Raw genomic sequence first — 25,273 nt, 5'->3', positions numbered from 1 at the left:
CTAGAGACGTTCGCACGTTGCTATCAGTGCGCAGGCGTAAGGTACGTCACAAATCAACCACTAGTCGACTAATGGTCCTTGCCCGAACTTGGCCACTGCTGACTGATTTTGTTTTCATTTTCATCTTCTGTTTGCAGCCAACGAGGAGAGAATGAGCTGACCATGCCATGTCTTGGTCTACTGGCCAATCTGTGTCGACACAACGCGTCAGTGCAGGCACACATCAAGTCAATAGTAAGCACAAACTCAAATTGTGACTTCAAAGGTAACATACAACATTTGCTTTTGCTGTAAGTTTCAGAAATGGATGATTTTGGGGGTAAGTATTTTTATAGCAAACATTGTTACACTGAACTGTTTCAAGTTTTTGTGTTCATAGATGCTAAAAAAACAAAGAAACAAAATGCTGTTCAAGAAAAAATATGCTGTTCTTGTGGTCTAATTCCCTGACCCTACATCAGAGGAAACGGAGCAATTTAAAGACGTCAGGGAATTGTAAGGTCAGGGAACCAGACTAACTGACTTGCACCTGTTCATGGATGTGCAAGCCATTGCAAAAAAAGGGGACTGACTAAATTTGTTATAAAATTGGGCAGCATTATTTTAAAAAAGCTGATAGTCAGCTGACCATCATCAAAAATTCCACTTTTCTTGAAAATGACAATTCACCAGGTTTCCATGATTTCACAGGATGCTTGAGACTGTTATTCACTTACAGTCAAGTGAGGTATTTCATAATAACTTGGTAGTTTCGTTTTTTCCGTGTTTGCAAATGTTGTATATTACCATTAATAATATTCCCTATGATATGCATTTTCACAAGAAATTTACTTTATTTGCCAAAATCCAACAGCATCAAGTAAAACCATTGTAGATCCGAAATACTATATTTCACATTGTTATCACAGAGGATGAGATATATGCACTTCTTCCCAAAGCCGCACTGTTGTTGTCCCCGTCCAATTCCAACAATAGTGCTAGTCAGATGTAGTCTTCACAGAGGAATGATACAGCAGGACAGCGTATAGGGCAAAAGTCATTATCGCAAGTGCCAAAGTCTTGATCGTGAGTGCCAAAGTACTAATTGAACAAAAGGCACTGGAGAACACTAAGAGTGCGTTCGATTACTTCCCTCAGCTTACTCGCGCCTGCTCCTCGCGTGATGACAGACATGCGCAGTGGAGCTAAATAAACAAACGGTTTTGGGTAAAGTTTCGTGCAAGAGCTGGAAAGTTGAACTTTGACTTGACACATGCTTCATCCGAATATCAACTGTCTAGAGCTAGGTCTAGGTCCACGCCATTGAAAGTACGCGGGGACGCGCTGACAATAGGCGTATAGCTATAGCCGTAGCTCTGGAAGCCCGTTTTGGACATGGCCTGAGGCACCCGCTGGACGGCACGTTGGCAGCCATGTTTATTGCATGGCCTTATGGGATTCTTACCCAAGTAACCGGCTCGGCGAGTCGGTTACTTGGGCCAGGCTTGAGTTAGCACGAGAAGTCAGGTGAGAGGTAAATCGAACGCTGTCTCGCTTGCACGAGTAAGCGCGGGGGAAGTAATCCAACGCACTCAAAGGCTGCTGTTTTAAGACCTCAGATTCATGTTCGTGCCTTTGTGCCAAGAACACAGTTTCAAGTAATCTGCTTGAATCTTTACAAGTTTCACACATTTTCAAATGATCAGGAACTAGTATTAGCTAAAATGTGAAGTTGGTGATGACAAAAATAGCAGGGTGGCAAAATTCTATCAGGGTGGCATAATATTTGATCAAGCAGCCTGTTCTACAAACCCCTCGCAAAACACTGATCAAGATGTGTGTGATAGTTTTTGTGTTCAATTTGCGGTTGCATGTGTTTTTCTTGACAGGACAACTTGAAAGCATTCTACAGGACGTTGATTCACTATCTGTCCCACAGCAGTCTGACAGTCATCGTCTTCTCGCTATCAATCCTCTCTAATCTCTGTCTGAATGAGGAACTTGGAGAAAAGGTACGACAAAGACAACTGCCAATGGCCAAATGTGCTCTGCCATACTCTCTTTTATGTAAAGAGGACTTTAGTTAAAGAGAAAGCCAGTTGCACTTTGCAATATGTAACAAGCCATGAACATTGTCAGCACCCTCACAAGTTTAAGCTGAATCGACTTACGAGAAAACCTTCAGCGATATTGCAGTACCCGATGCCAACCGTTTTGTTTTCTAGTAAGCTCAAATATGCCACGGATGCTTCTAGCCCCGTTACGGTTGTACTAGTAAACACCATCTTAAGGGCATTACATTTGGCTGTTGGCCATACCTGTTCTGGTAGATAGGCAGGACTTATTCCTAACATGCCATGTACTAAACTTAGTACAAATATATGGGAGTCCAGAGAGGCCACATAAAGCTTATTCTCGATCATAACCCCATCTACAAACACGTTGAAATTGCGCAGCAGCAGAATTCCAGTCAAACCAGTGAGTTTGGCGGTTTTGAGACATCATCTTTCATTGAAAAAAAACCTTTTTCATTTTGCCGACGCGCATGGCTATGGCGACGCGCGCGCATACCAGAAACCGGAGACTATTTTTTTTTGGCCTAATGAGTGCCTGCTACATCTGTTTATCCTCCAGAGTTCAGTTGATAGTCAGTCCTTAAGTTAACCCTTGCTGTCTAAGCAATTTACATTGGACTTTTCATAAGTTACTTCATGAATTCTCCACCCCAAATGACGCAGTCGGTGTACTTTCATTTGAGGGCCATTAAGTTCTATGTTAAGTAGCACTGGTTGATAACAACATTCCTCATATTCCCGCAGAATTCTCCAAAAACTTCCTGGAAGAATAGCTCAAAACTCTACTCAAGTCACACTCGTTAACTTCCCATAACTCTTTGGACTTAAAGGGGAGGTGTAGAGTAAGCCAACATGGCTATGTTGTATAGCGCCCTCTTGTGTTCACCATGTTATGCACATGTGATACCTTGCCATGTAAGTGGCCATCTTGGAATAAACACATTGCATTGTCTTCCCATAAAACCATCTCTTGTCTCATTACTACATGGTGGCAGTGGTAGGATCGAACCCACGTTAGTTGAGGGTGGATAAAAAGTAAACACTTTTAAGGAAGCTTGTTCCTTGTTGCGCCTCCAGTAAGCCTTGCAATTATCATTCCAACTCAAATGTGTCCCTTCTGACAGCTCTTCAGCGCCAAGAACATCAGTCAGACATTCCAGCTTGTCTTCAACATCCTGCTGAATGGTGAAGGCATCTTGACGCGACGTTACGCAGTCGACGTCTTTGTGGACTTGCTCAAGAGCCCCAAGATCCAACGCTTTCTGATTGTGTAAGAATCTGCGATCTGATATCTAATGGTGTTGTAGTCAGTCCTCACAAGTCCATTACAAGCCCTCACAAGTCCAGTCTTAAAGGGAATGTACATCATTGGCTTTTGCTGTAATTTTCAGAAATGAACTATTTGAGGGGTTAGTATAATAGATCAAATATTGTTACACTGATATGTTTGTAGTTTTGTGTTCGACAATGCTGGAAAACCAAGAAAAAACAAAAATGTTCAAGTAGTCTGGCTCCCTGACTCCACTAAAGATGAAATGGCTCAATGTATAGATGCCGGAAAATTGCAAGGTAAGGAAACCAGTCTAGCTGGCCTGCACCCGTTCATGAGCATGTAACCAATAGCAAACAAAATTTGGGCTGAAAAAAGGTAAATTTGGAGCAGAAGTTGAAAATAGTTAGGTTTTTCCAACGGTGATCGGCCGACCACCGTTGGAAATTGATACAAACATACCACTTTTCTTGAAAATGACTCCACACCAGGTGCTATAATTTTACATGATGCTTTAGACTGTTATTTACCCACATCCTAGTAAGGTATTCATAAAAATTTGGTAGTTTTGTTTGTCAATGTTTGAAAATGTTGTATATTCCCTTTAAGTCAAATCACAAGCCATCCAAATGAACCAAATCCAATTCTTTCTGATTGTTCATTGCTTGTGACCAGACTTGTGAATAAGTTAAAGGGAAATTACAACATTTGCAAACATCGAAAAATAAAACTACCAAGTTTTTACGAAATACCTTACTAGGATGTTGGTAAATGACTGTCTAAAGCATCCTGTAAAATTATGGCACCTGGTGTGAAGCCATTTTCAAGAAAAGGGTATTTTTGTATACATTTCCCATGGTGGTCGGCCGACCATCGTTGGAAAAACTTTTTTTCAACTACTGCTCCAAATTTACCATTTGTTTCAGTCCAAATTGTGTTTGCTATTTGTTACATGTTCATGAACGGGTGCTGGCCAGCTGGACTGGTTCCCTTACCTTAAACCTTTCTGGCATCAATAAATTGATCCATTTCATCTTTAGTGGAGTCAGGGAACTAGACTACTTGAACATTTTTGTTTTTCTTGGTTTTTCCAGCATTTTCGAACACAAAACTTCAAACATGTCAGTGTAACAATATTTTGATCTATTATAGTAACCCGTCAAATAGTTCATTTCTGAAAATTACAGCAAAAGCCAATCATGTAAATTCCCTTTAAAATTGATTTTGCCAGACTTTTGATGGACTGGTGATGGACTCAACTACAAAGCACTGAAAGAAAAAAAGAAAAAAGAAACACACTTTACATTTGTAACTTTAAAAACACAAATTAAGCAAGTCGCTACAAACCTATTTATCTTGAACAAAATGCAGTCATGTAAGTATAAGAGATATATCGTGACATAATGTTACGTTGTAACAGCAGTTGTTATGTTGCAGTTGTAGAGAACTCCTAGAAAAAGCTATTCATCTCAACGTTTACTTTCTATATTTTTGGCCATTTAATTTTTCCCGACCAGTCACCTGTTAATATAAACAGTGTCCTAAAAAAATAATAAACCAAGTGACAAGGCCTTGTGAATTCAGCTGTTCCTGTTTGTCTATTGAAATATCTTTAATTTTTTTTCGTTTATTGTTATATCTTTAATTTCCTTTTGGCAGATATGAGCATTTTCCAGTGTGTCTGCAGCAAGTGTTGAAGCTTGTGACCAATCAAGAAGCAGAAACTGTCAACAAAGTTAGTGTTTATAATAACAAATCATGAAACCTCAGTCCTTCTGATTTGAAAATCACAGGTGTGTGGAAAAACGCAAACCTGGATTTTTCTAGGCGTGTGATTTTTCTAGGCGTGTGATTTTTCTAGGCGTGTGATTTTTCTAGGCGTGTGATTTTTCTGGGCGTGTGATTTTTCTGGGCGTGTGATTTTTCTGGGCGTGTGATTTTTCTGGGCGTGTGATTTTTCTGGGCGTGTGATTTTTCTGGGCGTGTGATTTTTCTGGGCGTGTGATTTTTCTGGGCGTGTGATTTTTCTGGGCGTGTGATTTTTCTGGGCGTGTGATTTTTCTAGGATTCTGTGGTCCAAGTTGGGACTGAACAATCTGGTATTTTTTTCATAATATTCATCTTGGTTTACGTTAAAGCCGTTTTCTCTTCACCGACATACTTTTTTCCCCACAAATTATGAAGTGTAATTATGCCGTAAATGTATGCCGAGGTGAGCGGTACTGAGGGATTCAGGCGTGCGATTATTCACACTTCTCAGGAAGCATTTAGGCGTGTGATGGCGTGGGGGTGTGATCGCACGCCTCAAAACAGAAGGACTGAAACCTGTGATGCAAGTACAAGCAAAGAAACAAGACTAGGCTTGGCTAGTTGAGCTGGACCTAAAAGTCTCAGTAATACTCAGTGACTCAGTCAGTCAGTGACACGGTCAATCACATGTCAATCACACACCAATCACAAGTCAGCTCAAAAGTCAATCACAAGTCAAATCCTCAGTCAATCACGAGTCAATCGCAAGTCAATCACAAGTCAATCACAAGTCAGTCACAAGTAGATCACAACTCAAACACAAGTCAATCAAAAGTCAAATCACAAGTCAATCACAAGTCAATCACAAGTCAATCACAAGTCAATCGCAAGTCAATCACAACTCCATTCACAAGTCAATCTTAACTCAATTCACAAGTCAATCACAACTCAATTTACAAGTCAATCTTACCTCAATTCACAAGCCAATCACAAGTCTATCAAACGTCAAATCACAAGTCCATTACAAGTCAATCAAAAGTCAATTACAAGTCAATCACAAGTCAATTGCAAGTTAATCACAAGTCAATTGCAAGTTAATCACAACTCAATTCACAACTCAATTCACAAGTCAATCTTAACTCAATTCACAAGTCAATCACAACTCAATTTACAAGTCAATCACAACTCAATTCACAACTCAATTCACAAGTCAATCTTAACTCAATTCACAAGTCAATCACAACTCATTTTACAAGTCAATCACAACTCAATTTCAAGTCAATTCATAAGTCAATCACAAGTAACAAGAAATGAGCAATGACAAAGGAATGCTTTAATTTAGCCACAGTTAATGAGAGCAATGTGTGTCTTGACTTTAGAATGGGTGACTTGTGATTGACTTGCGATAACTTGTGACTGACTCGATTACATCTCTGCGTCGTTCTGCGTTTAAGCATTTTGTTTTCGTCCTCAGATCTTTGAGCTCCTGCTGGCGTTCTGTGCGGTGACCGACCTCCGTCCCACCGTCTGCAAGAACCTGATGGCCACACCTCCCCTTCAGAACGTCGACGCCCACAGCAAGGGGTCCACCAAGCTGTCCACGTCCGAGCCATTCCTCGCTATCGTCACCTGGGCCTCCCAGCCGGTCGACTTACACGAGAGCGTGTCACTTCTAGCTGTGGAATTGCTCAAAGAAGTTTATGAGGTTGGTTGGTTGGTAGCAAAAATCCACTCCTCTTCTGCTAGGTCCGGTTTAATTCCTCTGACTAGATTAACGCAAATCCTGAACAGTGTAATGATATCAGTATTATTATGTAACATTCTGTTGGACCTTTCTGCATTGGGCGATCAACATTTGTGCATGATATGCCAATTCTGTGACACTGAGATCTGGTTCCATTGAAAATGCCACAATTGTATCCTGCTGCAGCTGGTGACCACAGACTCTGACTCTGAGGCAGTTTGGTCTTGAGACTTTTTGACCTGATGGATCTTTCAACACTGAGTAGGCTTGTCATTTTGACAAGTGTTGCATGTTGTTGCGTTTTATGTGACCCGCGTGCCAACGCGTCGGAGTCGACTTTAGAAATTGTGACATCATTTCGATCAGATCAATTTGGCGGACATGTTTTTGTAATTAACCTATCGTGGTAGAATCACGTCAATGCAGCTTGTGAAATATTGTCCAGTTACATGATACACAAATGGACGCGGAACGCGCAAACTCTGAGACAAACAAAACTTAACGTTCAAAATTCCATAGGGTTGTCCAAGGGGCGTGGCTCACTCGTAAACAGTGATAGGTCAATACAACGGTTTACAGAAGACACAATGCAAGGCACCCACTGAATGGTCAGAATCTTGAGGTCAAGACATAATCTGCTCGCATATCAAGGTCTATTCCATAGACTAAGCCAGTGTCCGCAATAAGCGGTATCGCATCGCAATTTGCGACACATTCGAGGCCGACTGCGACGCAATTTTTAAAGTGCATTGCAAAACTGCTATACAACATTTTGATCATGAAAAGTTGACACAAAGTGTACTTGCCACCAATTTCGGTCCACTGAATTCCACAACTATCGGACATGGTAAACATCCATCATGTTTTGATTTAGTTAAGCTTAAATACTGAAAAAGAACGTCAATTTTGTTCAGCTGTATAAAATCTGTACGTGTTTAGTTTGTAAACAGGCGGCGTCTGATTGGCCAATAACGAGACCACGTGATAAACGCAGCTAATAATTTGGAATCGCACCTATGATCCGGACATAAGGAATGCCGGAGCGTCAGTGCGATACCAAATTATCCGCAGCATGTATCACGTGGTAAATCACGTGCATGATCGGAGGAGGTTGCAGGACGTACGTCGAGATTTTACCTCGTACTTTGAATCTGCTGCGACTGTGCGAGGAATAATTTGTGGATTTATAAAAGAAATAACACGTTTGTACACTATCTGGTCAAGTATTCAACAAACTTTATTCTTATTCTCACTCACTGGTAAATATATGCATGAAATGAGTATTTTGGTGGCTAAAAAAGTTACATGCATGTCGTGCATGCTCAGTAAAAAATCTTCATGCACTGGTGCATGCGTGCACCCGGGTAAATCGAGCCCTTTTCTCATCACTATAGCCGAGGCTAAATTTGAGTATAACAAAACTGCTATGCAAAATTGGTAAACTGCTATGCAAATCAAAATTTGCATAGCAGTTTTGCTATACAAAAAAAAATCCTTAAGGCCTGGACTAAGCTATCACATGCATTTAGTGGAACAGTGGAAAATTGGTCAAGTCTGTTGTGTACATTGGGCTTGCCTGTGATGTGAGCAAGACAGTGCAGATGCAGTGTGCCCTCCTTTGGCTCTGTTTGGTGCAGGAAGTGGGTCAGTCCCTAAACGTGGGGTCCAAAAGTGTGACATTTTTGTGTCCCTCTTACTCCTGACCTAGGTTATTTGCCATGTAAGTATCATTAAATTGACTTAAAAGTGCGTTTTTATTTGTTTGATTTTGACTTGCCATTGACTTGTGAGTGTCTTGTGATTGACTTGTGATTGACTTGTGACTCGACTTATGATGTTGACTTGTCATTGACTCATGATTGACTTGTGATTGCCTTATGATTGACTTATGATTGACTTGTGATTGACTTGTGATTGACTTGTGATTGTATTCTGATTGATTTCTAATTGCCTTGATTACAAACTCTGCAGATGCTCCCAAACGGCTTTATTTTTTTTTTCTTGGTGTCATCCTCAACGATTTTTTTTCTTTTTTTTCTCTAATCTGCAGGAGATGATAGACTCGGGTCTCATCAGCCAGCTTTCCCCACGCATTGACCTGTTACTCCCCATGGCATCGGAACAGCTGACCACACCCACCGAGATGGACGGCCCATTGATGAAATACAGGTGCAACAAACTCACTATGGTCATCAATCTACTCATGGATATCCTTTTCCTACTAAAGGTCATATTAGAGGTCAGAGTTCACAACAGGTCAACTTGGGTAAAGGCAGACAGATTAGATGCGCCCCCATGATCCTTACTCTAAAAGCTTAGGCAAAAAAAATAGTTTTGCTTCCGGTTCCATACCCACCCTATTCTGACAGCCCCTACCCTACTTTTTTCATGGGAAAAATGAGGGAAAAAAAACACCCAAAACCATCAAGTTGTACCTTTTATCTTGACCATACGCAGACGCCTCCATAGGATTGTACACAAAACAAATTGGCCCTACCTACCTACCCTATTTTCAAATGCCATGTTATCGGAAGCAGAAGTATTTTGTTTGCCATACCTTGTTTTAAGTCTTGTATTTTTTTGTTTCCATTAAATTGATAATTGGTTCAATGCCCATAATTATCTGGGGTGTGCATTACAAAATAATTTCCCCCGCTACATTTTAAGTAATATTAGATGCATTGTCTTCTCTCAATGTAATTATTAATTGCCTTGTATTATAGTAATGAATTTCACTTTTAAGGTTTCTTGGCTCTTTGTGAAAAATAACTCAAATAAAAATATTTTATTTTAAATGTGACCATTGAAATGGGGGTGGGGTTGCTTCTTCTTGTTGTTGTTTTGTTTCTGTCCTTTTTTCAATTTGCATTTTTCTTAACTGGAGCCTTACCTCTCAGTGGAGATTCAAGCCTGAGGTCAGAGGTCGCCGGGGTTCTCAATGTCCAGGAGTGTTTCCAGATACTGGAGCATCAGTATAACCATAACAGGATTGGTTTGACCATGAGCAGGACCGCTGTGGATTCAGACTGGAGGTAAAAGTGTGTGGGCGGAGCAAAGAAGCGAGGGGTTGCCGGTGCTTTCAATGTCCAGACTCATATGTAGCGCGATATGAGACGGAGGGAACCCCCCTCCTTTGTGTTGGTCATTGTGTTACCAGAATCTCAGGAATTCTTTTGAGATATCTAGGGGGATGTGTTAGGTAAACAATAGTCTAGGGTTTGCACTGGTATATCCAGACTGAAGGTAAAAATGTGTGGGTGGAGCAAAGAAGATGGGGGGGGGATGTTGTGTTATTTTTTACTAATGTTTGCCAGGCTGTCAGTGTCCAGGAATGCTCTCGGATACTGGAGCATCATTCAACGATAACAGGATCAGTGTGGATTCAGTGTGGATTAATAACACTTGCTCGTAGTCACTCTTACTTGTTTTGAACTTCAATTAATTTTTTTCACATTTTCGATAAATATTTGGTTTAACATTGGAGCACAATTTTGAAATTGTTGTTTTGAAAGGAATTCCAAGCTCTTAAAGGCTAATGAGTGAGAGGTTTGCAGTGAATAATATCTCTTAGTGAGTTGTGTGGTTTTGAGAAGAACCAGCTGGTTTAACTCGACGTTTCGAACAGTATGCTCTGTTTGTCATATGATCAGGAGACTGTCGGAGTCTCGCTGATGTACTAGTTTAAGAAGTGGATGCTAAGTTCAGTGGACCATGGACGGAGGCGTGGAGCAGGATGCTAAGTTCGATGATCAGCGCATACTGCAAACGTCAAGTTAAACCAACCACACAACTCACTAAAAGATGGTTTCACTTGGTGTTACCGCAAACCTCCCAATCATTGATCATGTCCACCGTGCAAAGCCTTAAGTATTATCTGAAAGGTGGTTTAATTGGACATTCTCAAACAATCATTTGGATTTGACAGTCTGGAGATTGGCAAAAACTGTCTCGCTCTGTGAACTAGCATTTCTGAGCAATTCAAATGTCAATGTCTTTTAGAAAATTAATAGTAACTAGAGTTTCGCGTTTGTTGAGTTACAAACGCAGAGTGGTCGGGCGGACAGCCTTCTCATTATACAATGCCAGTTAAGTTAGGAATATATGTAGAAAAAAGGATCACGAAATTAAATCCCTTCAAGTACAATCAATGTTTCAAAAAGGTATCTTTAACGGTGTGATAAACTTCAGTAAACATTCTATGTGCACAAAAAGTTATTTCTAGTTTGATGACGTCATCAGTCAAAAATGGTTAGTGAATACTGATAAAGTTCGGAGAGGATAATTTGTCATTTTAAAAATAAATAACGTATGAAAATATGGGAAATATAATTGTTTGTATTAATATCACCTAACTTCCGGTTTGACGACGTATTTATAACACCTAACTTCCGGTTTGATGACGTCACAGCATTAGAGATCCAAAGGTGAACATTGTAATGGATATCATTATTTGGACTTCGAAGATATGACAGGGATCAAATGATAGAAATAAATTTAAACTTTGATCATTTTCGAATTCTCCCTAAAGTAACTTCCGGTCTGGTGACGTCATGAATTTGAAACCTTGCCACCTTATCTGTGATTAATCAGAGAATGTCAAGGGGCGATTTGGTAAAATTTGGACGGATAGTTTTACAATTACAGAAGGGAAACTATATTTTATGTGCCGATAGGGGGCGCCCTTTCGGATGATGACGTCATCACACCGTTTTTTGCGTCTTGCATTCCTCACTATACACTTTCATAATATATATGTCTGTAGTGAAATGCTTCCGCTTTTGAGTTATATTCAGTTTTTATTGCACTTCCGGTAACACCGGAAGTAAAGGTCAAGCGGTTTTGCGTTCGGGAACATGAAATGTTTCTCACGGCATAGTCTACAACCTCACGAAAAAACGAACACGATACTCTATTTAGTTCAAAAGATATAACGCAAACTATTTTGTCAAAGTTTGCCCTTAAATCGCTTGTAATTTGATACCTGATTACGTCATGATGACGTAACAAAATGTACAACATCTTCGTAACATGGTACAAGTTCACACAAGGTTTTGTGATCATACCGTGAACCGTGCGGAAGAAATGCTGCTTTGTTTTGATGTCAGGCTAACGTCTTCATTTTGAATTCACCTAACTTTGACCTTCCGGTAGACCCGGAAGTAAAGGTCAAGCGAGTTCACGTACACTACAAAAACTGTTAAGCGATTAATGGTCTATCTGATTACAGAATACAAACATCATTGATTGTTTAGTTCAAGAGTTATAGGTGAAAGTAATTGGTCACTTTTTCAGATAAAATCACTTGTAATTTGACACCCGATGACGTAATCATGACGTCAGAGTAATATGCACCACTTCGGATAAGAGTCGATATATATTGAAAGTTACAAGTTCCTACCATATACCGTTTAAGAGAAAACCCGCGGAGAAGTATTGTCCGGAAAAAAAAAGAAAGAAAGAAAGAAAGAAAGAAAGAAAGATTAATCGTAACAGATCCAAAGAGTGGTCGGGTTGTGCCCGACCACTCAATTAAACACTAGAGTAGGTTCTGTGAAAAAAAAATTATGGCATAAACATGCACAACTTGAAAATGAAAGCTGAAAATTAACCTACGTAAAAAGGGTGCCATTTTCATTAATTGAACATGTTGATTTCTCTCCCCCTCCCCTCTCGTTTTTAATCTCCCTCAGCGAGGCTGGTGTGAACACAGTTCTTCAGTTATTGGATCTCTTACTCAAGCTAAGGAGAGACATTTCTCAAATGGATCAGCAACTGGTCAGAGTTTTACAGGTAGCCATTGTTGCCTTTTGTCCCCCAACAAGATATGATTCTACAATGGAACTCCGCTATAACGAACATCGCGGGATCCACAAAAATTGTTTGTAACAGCGATTGTTCGGTATAGCGATTTGAAGCTGCTGGTGCTCCGGTACTCACTTTTCAATAAAAAGTGCCCTTCAGAACTTCACCCTGCACGCCCTGGTAGTTACTGAAAGACGACTTTGAACACGTGTCAACTATTGAATTATGTAAATTTTACACTGTTTTGGAGCTTACTACCTACAGCAATGGCTGGCTTTCCCCTTCTTTTCCCAAGGGAAATGATAGCCACTTGTCCCTCTTCTGTTGACATTTTTAAACAACAATATTTTGGTACATTTTGTTCACAAAAATCAGGAGCCACGGACAACGTTTGGTGTGATCCGTGGACAGAACTTTAAAACGGCGCTTGTGTTCAAAATCCCATAACTTGCAAAGTACATGAGTGATTTGATTAATTCTTGTACTAAAAGAAAGCTTAATGACTGGGCTTTCATAACCTAGATTTTGAAAGTGCTTCAGGTAAAACTTCATTCAAAACTTGGTCCTGCCATTTGGGTTTCGTTTTTTTTTTACTCGCCCTGTAGACTGCTCAGGCTGTTTAAGGCGCAACAGGGAGTAATTGGCAGGGCAGTTTGGGGTAGTTCAGTGAATACCGGGTTAGATTTATATGAACAATTTGAATGTTTGTGATTTCAGGATGAGCGTCTGGTACCCTTCCTTGCCCATGCAATTACCACTGATCAGCGAGTCGGTGTACAGACCGCCCTCAGGCTCATCAGCACGGCATCTACTCTGCCGGAATTCCCTTCCATTGGGTAAGTTCAAACATTTTAAACACAACTTAATCATTCTGCATCCACAACTTTTCTCAAATATTTAAATGGAACCCATACCATTGAGTAGTCTGGAGCCCAGCCTCCTGTATAATGTCTGATATAACTAAGCATGCGTGACGACATTTTATTCCGAAATCAGGACTAAGATTGTGATTGGTCAATTTCGATGCCGCATTTTTGTAATACAACAACCTGTACAAACATGCTACTCATTGTGGGCATAATGTTAACGCATGCTGGGAGCTCGAATTACGTGGGTATAGAAGGCGCTGCTGATTGGTCAGTTTCTCGAGGTCATATGCAGTCTAGTTGCATAATTAACCACCGAATCTGTTTATGTATGATAGACTATGGTCGGCTTTGCCAGGGCCTTTTGCATAGACTAACCATTGAGTTCGAATTTCAGGAATATGAAATGAATGTACATTTAAAAGCATCTTCATAAATACCTGAGAATGAGAGTGTTAACCCATTCCTATTGGTCGAGGCCGCCACGTGGGTGGTTTTAAACCGTCATTTAAACACCGGTCAGTTTAAAACTGCGCGCCGTGTCACATGCACGCACACATGCTACCGCCAGCTGCTTGACAGCCACCGATATCATCTCCATATAAGGCGCGATGTTGCAGCACATCACGTGCACGTCGCATACCACAGAAGTGGCCTGATCTGAACATGAAAAAAAATGGTAGAACAAAATTGTAAAAATTTTGTAAACTTTCGACTTTTTATTGCTTTCGATCGAAAAAGGTATTTATGAATGGGGATAATGACATGCGCAGTTATAAACGCCGACCAGGCCCCAACCTGGTTTTAAACCACACATTTATAAATTCTCCATCACACTATTATCCCCTTAGTAATGTCTAGCTTCCTGACTTCAGACGTACAGTTACAACTGTAACGTCAAATTGATAACAGTCCACATCAACAGTTGATGCGACAATCAATATTTGATTTCTTCTCAGCCTTGGAGAAAGTATCGCTGCCAGAAATTCCTACAAGAGTGAGGAAATTGAGACACTACGAAGGCCCCTGAACATGGATAACCCAGGAACCCACGCCATCCTGTCTCCAAGGAGACCACAGCCGTACCATTATGAGAGGAGGGGTGGTGCCCCTGTGAATGGGGCCAAGGAGGGGAAACAGATGGAGACCAATATTCAGAGTTTGATCGACAAAATGCAGTCAGGACTTGATGTAAGTCTAACCTGAGATATTAAACCCCTAACACAGGCGTTTTTGCAAGGACACTTCTTGAACCTCACACTGTGGAGTAACCCAATCGAACATATTTTTACCCAACTTGTCCCCAGTGCTTACTTTATTTCCAACCTCGTTTCCAATAGTAAGCCCTGGATAGGAAACTTTTTCCTGTATCCTGATTCAATACCGCAATTGGTTAGTAATGGATTTATATCGTGTAGTTGGTGTTGTTATTTCCAACGTGCATTACGTGTTTTTACGATCATTGTAATTATAACATCCACGCCTTCTCAAAAATTACTCTTTTCATTTGCAATTTGCTTATGTTAATATGAAATGTGATACTGCATATTGGCGGGATAAGATTGTAACATTTTAACTTTGAAAACAATCGTGTTTTCATAACTCACGGCGCGACGAATTGATTGAATTTTTGCCCCAGACACCGCATACAAAAACAAACGCTAATGTAACGTACAGGCAGGCACCAGACTATTCCTCATTTGCATACATGTGCAAAAATGTTGCACAAGCAAATGATCCAATACCAGGGTGAGAGAGCAGGTAGTGGTGGGCGCATACTGCTCAACACCTTGGGGATGAGGTTGATTTTCACCCTTAAAGGTAGAGTAGATCATTTGCAGCTATCAAAAAGTAACTGACCAATTTATTGTCAAAAAGCTTATTACTCCGTTTAAAGATAGTAATGGCACTAAAATCCCTGTGAAATTATTCCTTCTGGCATACTGTCGTTTTTATTAAAAAAAAACAGTGAAAGAAGGTCATTTCCAAAGATGTGTCAAGTAAACATTTTTGGACATTTCCGTTAGTAGTTAGTTTTGTAATTGGGCGAATCCGTAAATGGATTCGCGCAAGCGTTGACATGACACACGCGTAGATCATTTGTCAAAAAGCTTACACACGCGTAGATCATTTGTCAAAAAGCTTATTACTCCGTTTAAAGATAGTAATGGCACTAAAATCCCTGTGAAATTATTCCTTCTGGCATACTGTCATTTTTATTAAAAAAAAACAGTGAAAGAAGGTCATTTCCAAAGATGTGTCAAGTAAACATTTTTGGACATTTCCGTTAGTAGTTGGTTTTGTAATTGGGCGAATCCGTGAATGGGTTCGCGCAAGCGTTGACATGACACACGCGTGTGTGGTTGCTATTCGTCGGTTCAGTGCATGACTTCGCGTAGGTGCAATCAGCTGAATGAGGACATGTTCCATATGCTGATTTCGGGCGCAATTCAAAATATGACTCGGCAACTTTTGAATTGAAATCAAGATCTTAGAATATTGTTTTCTTGGAATATACATCATTCACAGAGCTTAAACTTCATCAGGATGATGTTTAACATCATCCTGATAAGCACCTGTCTTTTAATAGATTTTTCGGGCGCAATTCAAAATATGACTCGGCAACTTTTGAATTGAAATCAAGATCTTAGAATATTGTTTTCTTGGAATATACATCATTCACAGAGCTTAAACTTCATCAGGATGATGTTTAACATCATCCTGATAAGCACCTGTCTTTTAATAGATTTTGAGCACTTTTGTTGCTTCAAAAAAAAATGCACCAATGATAAATGATCTACCCTACCTTTCAATAATTATTTCCAGATATGAAGCCACATTTTAGTAGTCAATTTCTCTAGTCCTGATTTCATCAAAATGCTGCAAAAGCTTGGGAGTGCATTTCATGGATTTTGGGTCGCAGGGGTTCAAAAGTGTAAATGCCAACATGATTGATAAGGCTTGTCTGAAACTGAAATTGATAAATATTACCTGGAGCCCACAAACTTTTGTGTTTCTACTCAAACAAGCCAAGATAGTTCCAGATATGAAGCCACATTTTAGTAGTCAATTTCTCTAGTCCTGATTTCATCACAATGCTGCAAAAGCTTAGGAGTGCATTTCATGGATGTTGGGTCACAGGGGTTCAGAAGTGTACATGCCAACATGATTGATAAGGCTTGTCTGAAACTAAAAGTGATAAATATTACCTGGAGCCCACAAACTTTTATTTTTGTACTTAAACAGAACAAGGCTAGTCTAGTAAAGCAGGTCCCAGAGTGCACTCAACTCTCTTCAATTGATTCAAAATGACTATTCACTGGAAGTCTTTTCATGCATCTGGTCTACACAATGGGCGGGATTTAGCTCATTCACTGGTATTACGGAGTGACCCTATATGATAGTACTGCCCGGCTGACAAGTGACAGTCAGTCAGTCAGTCAGTCAGTCAATGAGATAGGTACGAAAAGGACACTAGGCTGGCCCTCTGGGACCAGCACAAATAAATGCGTGGTTACCAAATGTAAGAGGTGGAAAATTACTTATCAAAGATGACTTGTCTTCACAGGTTTGGATGAAGAACGATTGCCTGGTTTCACTCTGAGTTTTGTGTTTTTGTTTGCAGCTCAAAGACATGCGTGCCTCTGAGATCATGGATGTGTATGAACACAAGCTGTCTTCTCTCGCTGTAAGTTCATTTCTTAAGATGCCTATCCCTTTAACGAATGGAAAACACTCTCAGTGCATCCTTGTATCTGTGTTTTTGAACTTTATATCAATTAGTATCCTGTGAAACACCAAATGAAGTCACAAAAAACACCTGTTTAATCACATCAACTGCTGTGTATGCATTTAGAGTTTTGGTCTTAAAAAAAGGGAGAGCCACATGTACTTTTACCAAAATTTTAAATATAAATTTTGTTTCTCAATTTCACAGGAAAGAGCAAATGTAACGGCAGAGTTGTAACCAATCACAAGTCAATCACAAGTAACAGAAGGCAAACCACATCATTAACCTCGTTGGTATTGTGTTATTTCTCATTTTAGACCAAAGAGAGCCACCTGCAGGATTTACTTGAAGCCAAGGCACTTGCTCTAGCCCAGGCGGACAGGTTGATTGCCCAGTATCGATGCCGAAGGGCACAGTCAGAAGCAGAGGTAAGTTGAGTCTGAAGACCCGACTTCACAACACACATGTATATGAGGGCACGCAGGCACCACTCTCAGCGATCTGAAATCTCATTGGTTGCTGCGCACCTTGCCACTCTTGTGATTGGCCTACTTCTCCAGCACATCTTATGTCAAAGTGGGACGCAATACCTTGTTAATAATTGTATTGATATTTCAGTTAAGTAAGCAGGAGGTCGTAAGTTCCAGCTGAGTAAGCTTGTGATTTTTTTCTCACAGGCCACAGGCAAAACTGTCACAACTGTCAAAGGAAACTCTATCACAAGCCAATGTGGCCCGTCTGGCCGGCCTTTATCTCCGGTTTCAGTTGCATGAAACAACTGAGAATATTTCCTCTCCCCCTGGATGGGATGCTAGTCCATCGCAGGTTACTCCCCAGCTAATGCCTGTACCCATTTATACTTCTGGGTGGAGAGAGGCAAGTGGGGGTGAAGTGGCTCACCCAAGGACACAACATATGACCAGCAGCTGGATTTGAACCCCTGACATGATCCTCTGATCATGAGTCTCCAATCCTAACCACTAGGCCACACTCCCCGCAAAACTGAGTATGGAATATTTTCAAAATGATGTTTGCGAAAGACAAACCCAATATTGAAAAGACCATCATCATCTCCTTTCTGAGTGTTAATCAGCTACTTCTTTCACCAGGCAAGAAAGCTGCGTTCACTCTTGCAAGACTCTGAGAAGCGAAGCGAGGAGTACCGGGAGAACCTCTTTGAGACCAGGTCCCTTGAGCAGAAGATGGCGTTGGAGATTGAGAAAGTGACAGCCAGGAATAAACAGCTGCAGGACAAACTGGATCTGCTTGAGGTCACCCACACTGAACAAACACGCAAGTAGGTGCTCCATTGATGTTATTTCAGGCTTTGCATTTTGGAGTGTACACTATGGAAGAAGTTATAGCTTGACGCAGCAGTACTTCTTGCCATCCACCTCTGTGGCCCGGTTTCGAATGCCGCCCAAACCGTGATGAGGATTGGTTTTTCAGTCCCTGCCTGATTCCATGGCTTGTCCCCAGTATATTCTTGCAGGGTTTTCCTCCCACCTCTAAAACTGAAATTTTTTTTTACTAACTTCACCCTCTAGGTATCTTCAGGCTTCTGAGTTACAGTGCCTGCGCACTCTTGGAGAAGCCTTGGTTTTATAACCATAAAGAATTAAAATGAATAAATAATAAACAATAGGCTAAAAGTAAGTAGCAAGTAAAGTCTGTCGCGAGCCAACGTGGCCTATCGGGCCAGCCTTTATCTCCGGTTTCAGTTGCATGAAACGACTCCACCTGGTTGGGATGCTAGTCCATCACAGGTTACTCCCCAGTTAATTCCAATACCCATTAATACTCCTGGGTAGAGAGAGGCAAGTTAGGGTGAAGTGGCTTGCCCAAGGACACAACATAATGTTAAAATAGCTGGATTTGAACCCCTGACCTCTGATCGTGAGTCACGAACTGTAACCACTAGGCCACACTCCCCAAATAACAGGCTACAAAACTTAAAATGATAGTTCTGCATCTCCTCAGGTCCACACGTCTCTTTTCGAGTAAGTCCCTTCATTTATATTCACAATCTTTCCCATATCTTTTGGAATTGGTGATAATCTCATGAGACAGATAAACACAATAGGTCTTCCTTTGCTTCCACTTTTGGTGACCCTGGTTCGATTTTTATAAGAGTCACTTTGTGCACTTTAGCAAGTATCTTTTCTTCTTCTTTTTTTCAGAAATGTGCCCTGATCATTAATTTATTTGTTATATATGATGGATTTTTTTCCATCATGGAGTTGTTAATTTAATAAAGAGTGAAAACCAAAAATCCAATATGAAATTGATATTTTTTTTTCTGATTATAGTAAATGGAGCATATTTGTTGAACATGGCGAGGATATAATCTAATTGTACAAAATTTGGACATGGGTACTTCCCTTCCATTTACTTTTAAGGAATGGAATTTTCTGTACTACTTCTCAGAATATTATACTCTTCATTTGAAATTTACAGTTTGGAGACCGTCCAGCGAGCTCTGAGTACACTACGCTCTGAACACCAAACACTGAAGGAAATGCACGAGGTGTTACAGCGACACAATGAAACATTGAGAGAACAGCAAGAAAAGTAAGTCACAAACACAGCCAGGGGGTTTGGGCATTAGGCCGTCCCTTTTTATTTCTATGGTTCTCATATTTGTTGGCCTCTGAAGTTGGGTCAGTTGGTCTGCAAAAAATGAAAATCTGAATAAAAGAAAAAAAATGAAGTTAACCAGTAGAGATGGCTAAATTGATGATGCCAAGTGTGTACTGTCTCTTGTTTTGTTTATTGAAATGAGATCATGAGTTGATATCACCACGGATTCTCTACACAAGAATCATCTACACGCGTGATATGCCACGTCCGCGCATAGAACAACGAATAGAACATGTAGAACAATGCTCGCGCCATGATCGCCGGCAGCTGGCGTCCTGACAGAAATAAAGACTGCAGTCGCGCGCCGAGTCTCGCGCACCCGCACGCAAGTCGCGCAAGTGCCATATCACGCCTCTTACCAGGAATTTAGGGAAGTCGTTTATCCTTGTGTAGAGGATCCGTGATATCACTGAACAAAATAATAAAGCCATATTTGGCAAGATCTAGTTGACTTACATTAGATCTGCGCCAAGCAGCTCACTAATGTTTGGCTATAGTGGCAGCCATGACGTAACAGTAAAGGTATACTATAGACCCCTGAAATGATGAGAGGCCACACCCTCGCATCTTCTGCTGGGATTACATTGTTGCTGTATGCTGAAATTCGCTTAAAATCAGATATTATCTTCCATAGCTTTTCAAACAACACAGACCCTGACTGCCTGAATTTGATATAATTTTTTTTTTATTAAATTATATTTTGTTAGTGAGGGTTTCCAGACAGGGTCGAAGGTAATTACATTTTTTTTTCCTTTGGTCGGTCGGAAATGAGAACCAAAGAATAAAAAAGGGATGCCCTTACTTGTGATAGACAAGTGAGAAAAGGGCAAGGGGAAAGAATGTAGTGCATTTTTACAGATGTTTTGAGGGAGATTTTTTTTCCTAGGTGATTTTGCAAACTTTCCCAGACATTATTGCTCCGAATCTCTTTAAACCCTTGAAAACCACCAATGTGGCAAAACCCAAATGCACGTTCTTTTATCACGTGATGACGATATGGGTTTGTGATGAAAATAAGTTGTGAATACCTCACGCTGTATGCGAATGAACCGGTGCACAAACGCAATGTATCCCAGCTCCGACAGGGCTCTCACAGGTACACACACTAAGCTACATCTTCAGATCTCTGCTCATTGATGAAGTCCTCCTTTCACTCTTGAGCTGATCCCTTTCTTGACAGATCCACAGTGAGACTCGGTGAGCTCGAGGACGAGAGAGACAATCTCCAGCGCAATCTCCGAGACAAGGAAACCCGACTGACCGACACCACGGCCACCCTGGAGCAGACCCAGGAGAGACTGGCCAAGATTGAGAGGGAGCGAGATGAGTTTGAGAAGGCCTTGGATAACTTGGGCTTGGAGCTTCAGAAGATGGACGGCAAGAAAAAGGAATTGACGCAACAGGTGGGTCAAAAAATATTCAAGAAGGTATTTGGCAAAGTGTACCATAACTGGGATGCATTCCACTCACTGATTTCTACCAAATTCATATATGTGAAGCATTCTGGCAAAATCAAACGGAACTGGGCATAGGCCGTAGTGCAGTAAAATGCAGAAAACCAAAGGGGTGATTTGTTTTCGATTTTCAGATATTTGTAATCTTTGATATTTCTACTAGACATATTTTAAAGAAATAGCATAACAATAAAGGAATAAAAGTGTTTTTAAGGAAAAACAATTGGCATGTTTCATTTTTATGACTATAAAACTTGAAACTGAAAGGCCTTTTTCTCAGTATTTTACTTTTTTTGACATAAATGCAAACTTTGATCAGTGATAAATGCAAACTTTAAACAGCCATTACTTGTCAACTGAATGTCTGATTGAAGTACAGCAAACAGTATTGCAAGGAGAACTTTATTCTCTTTCCTGATACCCGCAAACCCTCATTTCAACCTCTGCCCATTTCCGTCTCATTTTTGCCAGAACGCCTTATATATTACAAGTAAATTTTCACTTCCAATCACACTTAACTTTTTCAAGAATTTAAGAAGCTGCTGTCCCCAACTTGACACTTGTGGCACTGGATGCTGCCATTTTGACTTCAGTTTTTTCGATGGCGTTATTTTAATGGCAGATGCCTTGCTGACGTTCACACTAATGTTCTTGTGAGTGAAAAGCAACACTAAAATTAATTTTTTTGTTCGAGTGTGGTGCAGCAAACATTAAGACAGTCAAGTTCTTTTGAAGAATAGCCATATTCCCGACAGTCAATTTTTTGATTTTGACTTTGTCATAGATGTTTCTCTATATGATGTGTATGATTTTTTTTTCTTTTAAAAGGTGTCTTCATTTGAGGTTCTGTGTCGCCAGCATGAGTCAGACCTCCGAAAGAAAGAGGCAACCATCAAACAGTTGAAAGTAGAGGTGGATAAACACGCCCAAATCACTCAGATGATCCACAGCTTGACCGGGGGTAAGCCGCCATCTTGAAAAACGCACCAGGATTCGAACCATGGACACAAGTGTGGCATTGGCAGATGAACTGTTATTTTGCTGTGCGAGTGGGGGCCGATTGGCATATTTGAAATATTCCTGAGGGTGAGTTCGAACCACGGGCTACTGTATGGATGCTGCAGGTCATAAAGATGTTTGTTTGCCATACTAGGCTACCCGGCATCTTGGATTCAGCCTCGAAGGGATGTGAACCAGTGACCATGATATGGGAACAGAATTTTCACTATCCAGGCATACAGTTTTGCTCTTGAATTAGCAAGACAGTTGTTCTATGTAAAAATCAACGCATCAAAGCTCCCAGATCTTTGTGAAATTCTAGAACTCACCCTGACAGACTCAAACCAGCTCCTCATGCAGTGCAAGACACAGGATTATGCAATGATGTGCCATGTAAATGAAGTAAGACTGATGCCAATGACATTCTAATGACTGTAAGAGCAAGTTAAGATTTGCAGCACGAGAGCACTTGGACATCATGAACATCTCGAAGACTGCAGTGAGTAAATTAAAGTTCTTTGAAATATTCAACAACATTCTTCCATATTTTCCACAAACCACATCTCACAGTAGGTTTCAACAAGTATTTAGAGTTTATGTTCTCAAGGAATATCATTGGCACTGTTTTTGTGCCTCGGTCACCGCTTTCCAAAGTTTGTTCCACTGGCTTTTATTTCTGTGAAAAGAAAACACTGCCCTCTATAGCTCATGATTGGTTATTGCTTTCACACTCAAAATTGTAAGGCAGACTCGGTGGTTGTCTATTTTTGAACCATCTCTCAGGATTTACTGTCAAATCTTGCACATTGTGTTGTACAGTTTTTACTTTTGAATAATTGTTTATTGTCAGTTTCTTTGTTGGACACTAAATTAGGTTAACTACATTGTAGATATTAAGAATGCATATTTAATTCAATTCTGATTTGCTCCTCTGTTTATGTATTTTCCACAAAATTTAACCAAATTATTTTACTTTAGCTATAGATGACATATTTCTTGTATATATGAGCAGTAAATACTGAGTGCTATAATAAGTTGTTTCTGTTCCTAACCATGTTGTAGTCTCCAGAGTATTAAGAAATCAGTGAAATTGTGACTAAGAAAAATATGAGAACACTGATATAAAAATATAAAAAATATAATCCATCTTAATGATTTTGAGGTTTTGGAAAAGAGCCTAACCATTTTGGGGCTTGGTGCCCGTACACTAGTACACTAGGGAGACAGGGTAAACAAGTCAAGAAATTAATCAGTTTCTATTGGGCATGTATATCTCAAGAAACATCAACCTCAAAAGAGGTTTGCCTTTGTTTTGTTCTTTGGGCTTCGTGCATAACTGTGCACTGAGTGGTGAAAGTATAAACATTTACAGCATGTACGGACGGCATGTAATTTTCGTCCTGCGATGCGCCTAACGGTTGCAGACCAGTAAATAAACTGCCATAGACCCCAGTGTTAAATACGCCCACTTCACAAATTCAGGAAAAATACTCGCAACTCTCCAAGGTGTTGGAGACACACATCACATTAAAGCTTCTTTTATTTTCCGTTCCACTTTTGGGGGGTTAACCAATGAATTTTGGAAGAAAATTCAGTCCAAAGATGATCAACCCAAAAAGTGGTCCTGAAGCCCATCGCCATTTTTAAAAAGGATGCCTACGCTCCATTGCAAAATAGAGCAGTTTTATGGACCAATTTCATCCGAATTTCACAAAAACGCGAGCTCCCAGTCCTGTTCACGGCTTCCACCCTTCTTTTTTTACAAACCCTCAAGTTCAAGGCCCCACAAAATGCTCTAGTAGCAAAAAATGAGGGCATGCAAATCGTGATTTGGCCGGCGTAGGCAATTTCGGGCCTATTTACTGGCCTGCACCCCTTAGTGCAACTTTAACAGATTTTTTTTTCTACGTCACATAATTAGTGCTGTACCAATCAGTTCCGTGGTTGGTTGGCACATCACAGAAAAGCAAAATCGCAAATCTTAATCTCAAAGGTAAAATTCAATTGAGCTATTAGAAAGATCGAGTTCAACGGTCGACGACTGAAAACCTAAATAAATGCCTCCCTTTAAAGTTTAATATCAAGGTTGTAGATCTTTTCTGACGACGGGCAAAATTTACTTGACTGCGTGCCGCCCATTCAAAATAACGTCAATGGTGATTATCTCACGGAAAAGTCTCGACAATGTCACACACGGAGATAAATTATTAACAACTAGTGCAAACCATAAATAGCAGACAATCGGTAACCCTTCCGATGTCTGGCAATTAACGCCTGTCAACTTTTGACAACGCAATAAATTTCTGCATTTTACGCATTGTCAACATCCTTTTTCAGCACATTGCACGGTCCGTAATACGCAAATATTTGATTATTAATAGGTGTCATTATTAAGGACTCGGTGCATCGTGGACAACATTTTCTGCCTGAAACACTTTTTAGTTTTAATAATTTGTGGTGGCGGGAAACCGGTTGCCATGGAATGCCTGCGTCATGTAGTCGACAACAGCACACCTCAAGCTTATTAGCTGCAGAAGAAAGTTCTCGCGGAAATACACTTTGTTGATAAACATGTTTTTGTCTCGCACACAGAAACAGCTCGTGTTTGCAAACACCGACATGCTATACCTTCTGTTTTGTCTAATTCGCTCCTAAAATCTTATTAAAGAGCGTATGTTACCTTGAACAGGCGACAGAACCACGTACCACCAACATCGTGTGTTTTAGTTTGCCTTAATTTTAGGCGGTTTGTAGGTCAGCACTAGTAATACAGTTAACGTGACCAGAATGCATTTGGTACCAACCTTGCTCAACATGTTGAGTTTAAAAAAAGAAGCAGGAAAAAAAACCGAGGTTTTTATTAGCAATATTCGGTTGCGCAGTCACACAATAAGTGGCCACCTCCGGATGGGGAGTTCCGGGGCTTGTTTAGTAGGCTAGATTGACATTACCGCTCGGCTGGCAA

General features: G+C 40.4%; 1 protein-coding gene across 2 annotated transcripts in view; it reads left to right on the top strand.

Annotated features, from left to right (window-relative positions):
- Positions 1-23,342, top strand: part of LOC119741103 (protein CIP2A homolog) — a 28,411-nt gene extending 5,069 nt beyond the window's left edge. Inside the window, exons 6-21 of one of the 2 annotated variants that reach the window (XM_038216775.1) lie at positions 138-234; positions 1,869-1,991; positions 3,179-3,324; positions 4,984-5,059; positions 6,548-6,778; positions 8,868-9,024; positions 9,708-9,849; positions 12,508-12,607; positions 13,337-13,455; positions 14,445-14,676; positions 17,111-17,173; positions 17,533-17,643; positions 18,325-18,512; positions 19,673-19,786; positions 21,036-21,258; positions 22,138-23,342. In XM_038216775.1, coding sequence (XP_038072703.1) covers positions 138-234; positions 1,869-1,991; positions 3,179-3,324; positions 4,984-5,059; positions 6,548-6,778; positions 8,868-9,024; positions 9,708-9,849; positions 12,508-12,607; positions 13,337-13,455; positions 14,445-14,676; positions 17,111-17,173; positions 17,533-17,643; positions 18,325-18,512; positions 19,673-19,786; positions 21,036-21,258; positions 22,138-22,287 — 2,272 coding nt within the window. In that variant the 3' untranslated portion in view covers positions 22,288-23,342. The remainder of the gene's footprint in view (positions 1-137; positions 235-1,868; positions 1,992-3,178; positions 3,325-4,983; positions 5,060-6,547; positions 6,779-8,867; positions 9,025-9,707; positions 9,850-12,507; positions 12,608-13,336; positions 13,456-14,444; positions 14,677-17,110; positions 17,174-17,532; positions 17,644-18,324; positions 18,513-19,672; positions 19,787-21,035; positions 21,259-22,137) is intronic. The other variant, XM_038216776.1, reaches the window with a different exon arrangement.
- The last annotated feature ends 1,931 nt before the right edge of the window (positions 23,343-25,273 follow it).

This window comes from Patiria miniata, unplaced genomic scaffold (assembly GCF_015706575.1).
Source record: "Patiria miniata isolate m_02_andy unplaced genomic scaffold, ASM1570657v1 HiC_scaffold_5, whole genome shotgun sequence".
Classification (NCBI taxonomy): Eukaryota; Metazoa; Echinodermata; class Asteroidea; order Valvatida; family Asterinidae; genus Patiria; species Patiria miniata.
The sequence above is the reverse complement of the archived record's forward strand: the minus strand, read 5'-3'. Positions and strand labels throughout refer to the sequence as shown.